General features: G+C 46.7%; 1 protein-coding gene across 3 annotated transcripts in view; it reads right to left on the bottom strand.

Annotated features, from left to right (window-relative positions):
* ABTB3 (ankyrin repeat and BTB domain containing 3) overlaps positions 1–12,438 on the bottom strand; it is a 334,406-nt gene that overhangs the window by 51,754 nt on the left and 270,214 nt on the right. For all 3 annotated transcript variants that reach the window (XM_070370211.1, XM_070370213.1, XM_070370212.1), the window contains one exon: positions 561–726. In XM_070370211.1, coding sequence (XP_070226312.1) covers positions 561–726 — 166 coding nt within the window. The remainder of the gene's footprint in view (positions 1–560; positions 727–12,438) is intronic.

Genomic DNA, 12,438 nt, shown 5'->3' on the forward strand with positions numbered 1-12,438 from the left:
CCACACGGGGACATCTCCCCAATAGACACACAAGCTCTCTGGACGTCACTTTTAGGGGTTTGGGAGGTGGCTGACTAATTCTGAGGCATCTCCTAGGGTCCTTCAGAATGACTTTTGTGTATCTTAAACATATCCTGAAAGTTTGGTGAAAATCTGCTTGGATTAGTTCCATGATGCACTAAGAGGCCGGCAGAGAACTAATTTTAACCATGCCGGAAAAAGGACTTGAAGGATACATGCTAAATATAAATGATAGTTATTTGGATGATGGCATTATTTCCTTTCTGGAATAAGTCTATTTTTCTCTATTTTCCATTTCAGCTGCAATGATCACGTGAAACTTCTATAAGGATGAACAAGGATACTTTTGTAAGATATTTTAAAAACTTAAAAAATAAAAACTAAGGGAAAAAAACCAATAGGAACAACAACAACAAAAAAATCACTTTTCATCACCAGTAGAGGGAGCCTCTATTCAGTGCCTGCTGTTTCCCTCTTGCCCTAGGGCGGGGCATATGGTGGAGGCGGGGTGGCTATTCAGACATTGGGAGGGCCCATACCTGTTCGCTCATGGTGTTGATCCCATCGGGCCCCAGGAGAGACACTGCCTGCTTCACCAGGTCTGTCCGCCCACAGTTCAGCATCCGGAAACCCAGGTCCTGCTTAAACTTGGCTTCGATGGCCACTGCGTCCAGCTTCCGAGAAGCGCAAAAGCAGTCGTCGGCCCTAAGGAAGGAAGAGATTGTCAGTTGGGTGCTGTGGCTTCATCAGGGTTGTTCCTTGGAGAGCACAGAGTTAGGAACCACCAAGGAGACTTTTCATTTGCTGTTCATGTCAATTGCTCATTTCTAGGCTCCAGTTCCTGGATAAGGGCATGGCAACTCACTCCTGTATTCTTGCTTGGAGAAACCCATGGACAGAAGAGCCTGGTGGGCTACAGTGGTGGGCTACAGTCCACAGGGTTGCAAAGAGTCAGACACAACTGAAGCGACTTAGCACACACACACAGGCTCCATTTAGAATACGGATATCTCTTGATCCTTCCTGCTTTGTAACTGATGCTTAGCCTTGTCTCTCCTCTGCTCCCACAGCATACTGAGCTAAGAATAATCATGGCTAATATTTACCGATTGTATACTCTAGGCTAGGCTCTCTAGTATTGGAGAAGGCAATGGCACCCCACTCCAGTACTCTTGCCTGGAAAACCCTATAGACAGAGGAGCCTGGTAGGCTGCAGTCCATGGGGTCTCGAAGAGTCTGACACGACTGAGCGACTTCCCTTTCACTTTTCACTTTCATGCATTGGAGAAGGAAATGGCAACCCACTCCAGTGTTCTTACCTGGAGAATCCCAGGGACAGGGGAGCCTGGTGGGCTACCGTCTATGGGGTCACACAGAGTTGGACACGACTGAAGTGACTTAGCAGCAGGCTCTCTGGTATAGTCTTTACATGAGTTAATTCGTTTACTCCCCACATAACCCCAAAAGGGAAGCACCTGCGCCTTTAACCATGGGAAACAGACACAGATATAGGACTCACCCAAGGCTACAGAGCCGATAAGCAGTGGAGCTGGGATGCGAGCCCAGGGCAGTCTGTGGAGAGCTGGCCTGGGTACCTGCTGTGTCACCCTGTCCCCTCACCACAACTCATACTATTTGCCTCTTTCCTTGTTTAAATTCTCCTCCAGCCTGGGGACTTTTGAGAGCAGATACCCTGTCTAACAAGTCTCTGCATCTGGTCCAGACAGCACACAGTATGTGGAGGTATTAAAAATGTTAGCTGAATGGACACGGAAGGCCTGGAGTCTCTACTTCCAAAGTGGAAGCATGGCAGAAATCTGGCAAGATGAAATAAGAGTCCTAGTGGCAATATGCACCAGAAAGTAATCGAGCCAGTGAGGCACGGGGAGCCAGCTTAGGGAAGTGTAGGGAGGAGAGTCAGGGATTCGAGAAAGGCGTACAAATTCTACTTGTAAAGGATGTCACCTTCTTCTCATGGTGAATTATCAAATCAAATGACCAAGCATTTACTGAGTGCCTGTTTGCAAGAGGTGCACAAGGTCCGGAAGGGCAGAGGGCACAGGCCCTGGTCACCGGGGTGCCTCGTGGTGACTGCGGTGACAGGTGATCAGAGACACGCACCAAACAGAACCGAGGGGATCCAGCAAGGCTTCCTGGGGGGTGCCTTGAGATGTGTTTTAAATAAGGAGAGAGATGTGTTTAAATAAGGAGAGAGAAGGACAGAGTGTAGGAGAACCTGGAGCAGGTCTTGTCTGAGTAAAGGTGTAGACATGAGATGTGGTGGGCTACAGGAGCTAACTGGAGCCCAGGAGCTGAGGGAGGGGCACTTTACTTAATCCTAAGACTATCCTTAAGAGCCACTGAAGGTTTCTAAGCAAGCACGGGAGTGATATGGTTGGAGGGCCAACTCTGGGAGAGAGTGGAGGATGAATTTGAGGGGAGCTGGCCCTAGAGGTGGAGAGATGTGTTAGTGCTAAAAGAACCAGCTGGATGGGAAGAAGTCACTGCTCAAGCAGGAAGTGACAAAGGCTGAGTGCAGGCTGGGAGGAGCAGAGGACGAGGGTTTTGTCTTCTCTATGAGCAGGCACCCATTTCTCAGATGATGGCCCTTGTCCCGAGGCTGGTGAATTCCATGCCCTGCATCAGCGGGAGTCAGCGCTGGCACGGACCCCTTCATATTCCTGCTCCTTGCTGATTCTGGGGGCGGATACTCAGGAAAGGAGCCAGGGGTTTAGAATTCCTGGTTCTAGTCCTGCCTCTAACTAACCCACTTTGTGGCAAGAGGAATGGTTAAGTTTGCCAGGGAACTTTGGTTTTTATCTTTGGGGGAAATGAGAGGAAGTATTGTTCTGAGAGTTTGTGGCACTAAGGCTCCTCAGTAGGGCTAGGACCTGGGGGAAAGAACCTGGGGGATGAAGAGCAGAGGGAGTCCTAGGAATCGACCGAGATGGGTGTGCCCTTGGCCTTTCACCGGGTTCCTGATCTATCCCTCATTTCAGCTGGCAAAGGAACCTTGGAGGAAGGCTGTCCTGAAATAGGAACCCAGTCATAGGTGATGGTAGGGATCTTAGAGGACACTAGGAGTTTGCTTCTGGCCACCAGAGGGAGCTGATGCAGTGAAGATGGAGTCCAGAGAAAGGAAGCTAGATTAGACCTGGGGTAATTTGCACACAGGCCTCAGGGACTGGGCGTCACGCCAGGCCTCCAAGGGCCTATTTGTACAAGAGCCCTGGGAAGAACTAAGAAAGGTATTGGACTTGGACCCAGACTCTGGACTCCAAGATTAAGACTTTTTCACCGCAGGTAGGGGAGCCAAGACCACCCTGGTTGGAAGACTTTCCAGGGAAGCCCGAGAGCTCCCCAGGTGTGGGTGGGGAAGGGCTGAAGATGCCAAGTCTGACTTTAGGCCATGGCATCAGCACCCATGATGAGAAATTCTAGGGCACAGAATGTGGCTGTGCGCTAGGGTGTCTTAGTCCAGTTCATGGGAATTTGGACCTGGGATTCTTATAGCTAACGTGGCCAGAGTCAGCAAATAAAAATACTCTTGCAAATACTGAGCAAATTGAACTTTAAAAAGAAATCTGGGCAAGGGTAGAGCCACGTGCCATGACTTGAAAAGAACAGGAAATGAGATCATGGACCCCACCAAAGTGTAGACAGAGGGAGGGGTGGTGCTTGGTGTGGTAGTGGGCTTTATTTAAGGGACACATGTTCTCCACACACTGATTAAGGCAGACACTTTGGCCAAAATGAACAGGACAGAGAGAAGAGGGCTAGATCCTGGGGCACACATCACAGAAGCCTCCAGAAAGGGAGAGGTGGGGCCTGCAGGTGCTATACTGAGGTATCTGGAGCCCTGAGGGGGATGTGTGTGCATATCTCAGGGAGGGGGTATCTGATCTGACTAGTGGTAAGGAAATCTTTCTTGTAACAGACCACTGTCCAACTCTGGAAGAGGTTGCATTGTGAAATCTTGGGGAGCAAAGATGCTGTGAATTGTCACCATCACTGAATTTGCAATTTCCTCTCCTGTCTGTATCTGAGGCCCTTCTGCTCTCCTCAATGCCTGATTGCCTTTCTTAAATAAGCATCGTTTTTTGTTTTTGGAATCAAGCTAAGTTCTACGAGACTGGATGAAGGTTACTGAGGTGCGTCCTGTGAGTGGGCACCGGGAGGGGCGCTTATGGAAAGACACAGACACCACCCCATGTTCAGGGAGCTCCCAGGCTGGTAAAGCAATAATTCCAGGAACATTAGGAGAAGTGTTTACCAGCTACAGAGGTCCTTGATTTTAATTAGAAAGAGAGAAATGGCAAGCAAATTACTGTCACTAAGATGATGAGGAGGATAATTGTTATTACAGGGAGCCAACATTTATTGAATACTTACTATTGAAATCTAAGCTCTTTCCATGTATTAACTCATACAACCAGCATGACAATGAAGGTCCTCTTGGGGGCCCTGTTCCAGAGATGAGGAAACTGCCCAAGTCATAGAGCTGGTAAGTGACAAGTCGGGAGTTGACCAGGCTGATCTGTGAGCCCTCACCCCGACGCTGGCACTTCTCTGTCATGCTGGCATGCTCACACATACAACTGCCTACTGGACCAAACAGCTTCAGTGGCTTTCAGACCCTCAAATTGAGCATGTCCCAGATGGAACTTTGTATGAACATTTGTCCACACCCACTCTCCATCCTCGTCCTCCTGTCATCCCACCTCCATAAAAGGCACCATTGCCCACCCCAGCGCTCTGGCTGGAACCTCCTCTCATTCCCATATCCATCCCATCAGCTGTTAATGCTGCCACTCAAATCTCAGACCCCAAATCCGCTCACTTCCCTCCACCTCCACGGCTCATACCCTGGTTCTAAACACCAGCATCTCTTGCTTAGAGGTCGTAACTTCAGTTCTAGGAAAGTGCTTGTAAGACAGAGTCTTTTCAGGTCTGGGCATATTTTAAAATCTCAGGTCTGTGATATTCTAGACACTTGCTGACAAACAAGGACTGTCGAGCACCAAGCACAGACGTAAGAATTCATCTTTCAGGCTCAGAATATGACAGAACTTTGGCTTGGGTCATTAGCACGGGAGGACTGGAAAGGGACAGTTATTTAGGTTTTTATATTTTGGAAAGTCGTCTTTTGAAATATTTTAGTAAAAGTTTTCCATGTGATTTAATTTGTCACACACACACAAAAGCACTTTCATTCTTCTCTTTATCTGAACCAGTTTCTCACACAAGTTGAGAGTGAGCTTAAAACCTCTATGGGGCAATTCCTTGGTGGGCCAGTGGTTAGGATTCTGGCATTTTCATTGCCAAGGGTACGGATTCAATGCCTGGTTAGGGAACTCAGATCCCACAAGCTGCAGGGTGGGGCCAAAAAATTAATTAAAAAAATGTCTAAAGGACCATGTTCTGCCTCTGCTTAACATCTTTCAATGCCTTCCCATGTACTGAGAATAGACTCCAGCTCTCCGTGCACGGCCTGCCAGGCTATGGGGTACTGGCCTTGACCTGCTCTCCAACACTCCCCTTCTGCCTTCACTCTCACTAGCAACTCATCTCTCTCGTCTGTCCCTTCAACTGGCCAAGGTCCTTCCCACCTCGAGGACATTACTTGCATAGTTCCCTCTCGCTAGAATGCCCTTCCCCTGGCTCTTTGCAGGCCTGGATCCTTCTTGCTCCTCAAGTGTGAGCTTGGATGTCCTGTCCAAAGGACATCTTCATTGACCATCTAAAGGAAGGCAAATTTCTCTCCTATCTTTATATACCTCAGCTCCAGGCCAGTTTCATCTGTCTCCTTGTTAGCACTTTTCACAGCCTCTGACTATTTTATTGATTTACTTTTTCACTTTTTAAAAAGCTTTTTTTTTTTGGCACACTTTTTAAATTAATTTTTTTGGCCACCCTGTGCGGCATGTGGGATCTTCCGACCAGAGATCAAACCCATGCCCCCTGCATTAGAAGTGGAGTCTTAACCACTGGACCTCCAGAAGAGTCCCTGGCACACTTTTTAAAAAAACTTTTTATTTTATAATGGAGAATAGATGCTATGGACTTTCCTGGTGGCTCAGGGGTAAAAGAATCCGCCTGCCAATGCAGGAGACATGGGTTCCATCCTTGGCTCAGGAAGATGCCTTGGAGAAGGAAATGACAACCCACTCCAGTATTCTTGCCTGGGAAATTCCATGGACAGAGGAGCCTGGGGGGCTATAGTCCATAGGGTCGCAAAAGAGTTGAACATGACTCAGTGACTAAACAACAACAACAATAGCTGATTAACAAAGTTGTGATAGTTTCAGGTGGACAGCAAAGGGACCCAGTCATACATATACATATATCCATTCTTCCCCAAGGGCTTCCCTGGTGGTTCAGTTGGTAAAGAATCCCCCTGCAGTGCAGGAGACTCAGGCTGGGGAAGATCCCTTGAAGAAGGAAATGGCAGTCCACTCCAGTATTCTTGCCTGGAAAATCTCATGGACAGAGGAGCCTGGTGGGCTACAGTCCATGGGGTCTCAGAGTTGGACAGGACTTAGAGGCTAAATCGCCACCACCACCACCATTCTCCCTCAAATTCCCCTCTCATCTGGGCTGCCACATAACATTGAGCAGAGTTCCCTGTACTATACAGGAGGTCCTTGTTGGTTATCCATTTTAAATACAGCAGTGTGTACCTGTCCATCCCAAACTCCCTAACTATCCATTCCCCTGTGAGCAGGTCAACTTCCTGAGGGTAGGACCGCATTTATCCTGTTATCTGTTGTATCCCCAACAGTGCCTGAAGCCTCATGGCACTAACTGATGGGTGATCCATGCATGAACCACCATTCGTTCTTGAGAACAGACTCCAGGAACCGCCTGTTCATCAAGAATCCCTTGGTCATGCAAAATAAGTAATTGTTTTGGTTACTGAATTCTGCTAGCCCATGCAGGCAGGCAAACTGAAGCAGGTAAGAAACAATTGCCATAAAGGTCTATGAAAACACGACTTTCTGTTCAACTGGGTTTGTTAGAAAATTTAACTCTGCAAAATCTTAGTTCCTGCAGCATTCCTGTACACATGACTCAGAGCTCCATTTACTCTTTCTGGAAAGTCTTGAGGGATTGGTCTTAGAAGGACCAGCAGGTCCCCCTGTGGCCTGGACAAATGTGCGTGCCTGTCCACGAGCAGAATTTATTTTCGCAGAAGTCTACTAAGCCAGTCGCCTGGGGCTTTACCAGAAGGTAATCAACCCTGTGGTTTTCCCTTTGAGTGACTTTCAGTGATGCCGTACAAAATCTGATCAGTTTAAGTAAGAGGTCAGCTACCAAGGTGGTCAATTTCTCTGATTTCTCAAGGCCCCGGCCCCAAGAGACTATTTTCGGTATTTCCTACCACTTCAGAAACATGACTTTAGAAAGATGTTTTCCAGGAGGCCTGCAGGCCTGAGGACTGCAGTTAATTGCACTGCCTTTTCTCCTCTGGGAAGGAGGCGGTATTGAGGCCAGAGCTGATACATTCTGCTGATATCTTTTTTTTTTCCCCTTGATGCACTCCAACTGACAGATTCAAGCTGGTGAAGCCTCAGACACATTTTATTCATTTATTAGTTTTAACGCTAGCATAGAGGTTCCGAGCATGACCTCTGGTTTTTCCCAGCTCTACTATTTAGCAGCTTCTTGATCACAGGGCAAGTTATTTAACCTCTGTGTTGTTCAGTTTTCTCATCTGTAAAATGAGCTTTTAGTAATAATACATTCCTTGTAGGATTTTGGGTGGGGATTAAATGAGATAATCCATGTACAGTGTGTGGAAGAGAACAGAGCTTAGCACACAGCACTCATTAAATGTGAGAGATCTCATAATCATTATTACAAATCACAAAGCGAGGTGTAGACTACAGAAAACACACTATATTTCAAAGAAGCAGATTCACAGACATGGAGACTAAAGAACGTTTTAGGAATAGCACTTCTTAAGGCCTCACATTAGACACTGTATCTAACAAACTCTACCAGAATAAAGGCAGCCCTTTTCCTAGTGGGGAAACCTGCCCCAAGAAGGGCTGCCATTCCTGTCCTGTGTGCTTCTGCAGGCAAACTGGAAGTGATGACAACGGCTGGGCAGGGAGGAGGGATGGGAGTCACATTCGACGAAAGCACAGTTTCTGGAACAGTTCAATAGCAAGAAAAGGCAGAACCTCTCAGGATGCGGTCAGCCTACCCAGCCAGGCTCCCAGACCCCTTCACCTCCTCCATCCCTAGGACCAATCCGGTATCCGGCAGCCTCCAGGTTCCCTGAGCTCCAGTGGAACGCTGCTAAATTCCCTAGGCTGTGGGCTCAGAAGCCAGACTGCCTGGGTTTACCGCTTGGCTCTGCCCTCACTCACTGGTAACGCTGCACAAGTGACTTAATCTCCTTTGTGTTTCTCCTGCGTAAAATAGGGACACTAACATTACATGCTTTACTCATCTAACAAAGACTTAGAAAGCAACGACCATGGACCAGGCATATCATAAATTTTTTTTACAAATATTCACTTGTTTAACTCTCATGATAACCCTATGATTGAAGTCGCTTAGTCATGTCTGACTCTTTGTGACCCCATGGACTATAGCTTGCCAGGTTCCTCCGTCCATGAGATTTTCCAGGCAAGAACACTGGAGTGGCTTGCCATTTCCTTCTCCAGGGGATCTTCCCAACCCAGGGATCAAACCCGGGTCTCCCGCACTGCAGGCAGACTCTTTACAGTCTGAGCCACCTGGGAAGCCTCAATAAACCCTATGAGAAAGGCATTACTGTTATCATGAACCTGTCTTACAGATGAGGAAAATGAGGCACAGAGTGGTTAATTGACTTGTTCATTGTCACACAGCTGACAAGGCGGAGTCAGGGTTTGAACTCAAGCAGTCTGGATCCAGAGTTGGTCCTACTGACTAGTCTTACACTGTCCAGTTCTTAGTGATGTGCTGGCAACCACTGGGTTTCCAAAGGGACTCCCCATAACCCTGGGACCTGTACCCCCAAAGGCCTACACAGTTCTCACAACCATGACCTCCTCATCAGTGATAATTAAAAAGAAGCTACGCTTCCTGCATGCTTATTATGTACCAGGTGCTGTGCGAAGTACAGCACCCACCACTTCAAAGGAGTCTCTTCTTGAAGGAACTGTTGCTATCATTATTCCCGTAATACTGGCAAGGAAACTGAGGCTCAAGTCTGAGCGACCGACGCCAAACCTCTGAGCCAAACCTCTGAAACAACGCAGGAAGCGGAGCCCAGGGCCCAGCACCAGACTCCACATCCCTGTCTGGCTTCTTCCTTGCTACCGGGGGTGGGGAGCTTAACCTCCCTCAGCCTCTGTCCATTACAGCCTCTGTCTGTTACACTCTGCAAAGCAGGCGTGACAGCAACAGTACTCACTGTCTCTATCTTCAAGGAGGATTAAACATGATACTTCTGAACTGCTCAGCACAGTGTGTGACCATAATTGCCCAATACATGGGATGCATACTTAATACGACACTATTATGTTATAATTGCAGGTCCTCTTTCTAGGGATTTAATCAGGCCATCTGGAATCTCGGTCCCCCTTCCCCATCCTCCAACTGAACAATCCTCCAGTCCCAAGGCAGGTCTTTCCTCGCCCCCACTGACAGCTTCAGTTTCCTTGTGTATAAAATGGGGGTGTTGAGTTAGTCAAGCTCTTGTGCCTCCAAGCATGGACATTCTTTGAGTTTTTGATGGGTTTTCTGGTGCTCATATACCACTATTTACTGGGCGACAGCTTTTCTCCCTGACTCCATCCTGACATTTTAATTCTCAGTTTTTGCTTTTATTTCATGCAAATACTTATTACTGCAGCCAAGAGGGTCTCCTGGGAGAGAAACGCATCTAGTTTCCCAGCTTACTGGGCGCTGGATGAGGCCAACCTGGGAGGAAACAAGTCCAAGAATTTGCCAGTTTACACTTTTATTCAAAAACAGCCCAGTGGTCCTCGAAGAGCCACAAGGAAAGCCACCCTCTGTCTCTGCCTGGAAGGGAATTTTAGGAAGGAGGGAGAGATGCCTGGCCTAGGAGCAGAGGGGCAAACTATAGGTCAGTGCATTCCTAACACCCATGTTGCTCACCAGCACAAGGTTTGAAAACAGCTGGAAAACTTTGATGTGAGGCATATACATGCCTCGTTCTTGTCTCATTTCCAGTCGAGTCCACTTATTGGTGTTCCTTGCCTGGTTCTGGGATGTCTGAGTTTGGACTATGGACTAGGGAAGGTTGGTATGGAATAAATTCTAGTATCATAGATGGGTATGAAGAAGCCAATATTTTACAAAATCTTGGTTAATTCATTCATTCAGAATGAATTATAATCACCTATTATATTTCAAGCAGTATGCCAGGCATACTAAAAATATTTTATTGGTTTTCAAACAATAATAGTGATATAATAATAACAAACTCATACAGTACTTATTGTGTATAAGGAATTGTTCTAATTTTAATATATATATTTTATTATATATATATGCTTTCAATAAACATATTTTGTTACATGCATATGTGTGTATGTGCTCAGTCATGTCTGACTCTTTGTGATCCCATGGATGGCATCCCGCCAGGATCCATGGGATTTTTCAGGCAAGAATACTAGAGCAGGTTGCCCTTTCCTCCTCCAGGGAATCTTCCTGACCCAGGGATCTAACCTGAGTCTCCTGCATTGCAGGCAGATTCTTTACCATTGAGCCACCAGGGAAACCCCGTTATATACATATACACACATATATATGTGCATGCACACATCCACAAATATACTCATTCACAAATATGAACTTATCTAATCCTTACTTTAACCCTAGAAAATTTATCTTTGTTGTTCAGAAGAAGAAACTGCAGCACAGAGAGGCTAAGAAAATTGCCCCAGGTCACAGAGCCTGAAAGTAGTAAGCGGAACTGAGATTTGAACCAGGCAGGCTGTTGCTGGAGCCCTGCTCTTACCACCATACTCCCCTGTCTCTCTGTGCTACCAAAGGCCTCCCAAGTTCTTTTGATTCTATTCAAATGCTGCCTGGGTACCTACTAGATGCCAAGTCCTGGGCTGGGTGCCAAAGAAATATAAATTCCTAATCACAGCCTTCAAATTCAAGGTTGTGCTGTGGCTGTCCCTCTGGAACGTTCCCCACCTCCCAATCATTTCTTCCTTCTCACTGTCCCAGCCACGAGGCCTGCTTCCCACTCCATACACACATTTCCCTACCTCTTTCTTGCCTGCATGCATGCTGTGTCCCTCACTGAAAATTCTCCCCCCAAATTGTTCTTTCCTTCAAGTCAAATTCTAGACCCAAGGTTATAGCTTCTGACCTACGGAATCCCAGAAGGTCAGTGCTAAAGGACAGCACTCAGCTCAATACCTTATCTTCCTAAGGAAACTGGAAGCCTGAGGAGATTTCACTAATTTCTAGGGGTCATAGGGAGATTGCTTGGAGAAGGGAAAGGTAACCCACTCCAGTATTCTTGTCTGGGAAATCGCATGGACAGAGGAGCTCGGCGGGGTCCACCGGGTCGCAGAGAGTCAGACACGTCTAAACGACTAACATTTTCACTTTCACACTAGATGTATTTAGGAGCAGAATTCATGTATTCTAAGGTCATTTAGCAAGTCTTCCTATGGATACCTTTAGGTGTTGCAGGTACCTCAAACAAGGGTGATTTTGTCTCCCAGGGGACATCTGGCAATGTCTGGAAACATTTCTGGCTGTCCCAACTAGGAAGGTGCTACTGGCATCTAGCAAGTAGAAGTGAAAGATGCCACTAAACATTCTACAATACACAGGATGATGCCCCAACAGTGATTCAGCCCAAGATGTTAACAGTGCTGAGGCTGAGAAACCCTGGTGGAGGGAAATACAATTTTTTTTTTTGCATCATCTCATGTATCAGGCAGTTCTCATTACAGGATTCTGTAAGCGTGACAATAAAATGGTACCTTCAGAAATGAATCGTGAAATGGCAAATCAGAGAACTAGGCCTCACTTGGATAGAGGCCCTCAGGCCCCCTCCTCAACACATTTTCCCAAGGAAGCCAAAGTCCTTTTCAGAGCCTTCAAGTCCCCTCAGTAAGGAGTTTTTCCTTTTCTTTTGGGTAGCAAAAAGACGAACAAATTGAGACTGTTTTGTGCTGAAGTAAGTCACACTGAGATCTCTGTGCACCTTTCTGAGAAAAAAATTACATGATTGCAGCAAATGGAACATATAATGCTTGCAAAGTTCGGAGAAATCTTTGTCCAAAAGTTGTGCCCACTTGCTGTTTAATGCTGCTATTGAAGTACTCTGTACTTTAAAGAGCCAGCTCATTAAACCTGTCGTGGATAATGTAACAAAAGTGTGATTCCATATTATCCTCCTCCCAGCCCATCTTTTCTGCCTTGTGAGAT

Source organism: Bos mutus, chromosome 5 (genome assembly GCF_027580195.1).
Source record: "Bos mutus isolate GX-2022 chromosome 5, NWIPB_WYAK_1.1, whole genome shotgun sequence".
NCBI classification, from domain to species: domain Eukaryota; kingdom Metazoa; phylum Chordata; class Mammalia; order Artiodactyla; family Bovidae; genus Bos; species Bos mutus.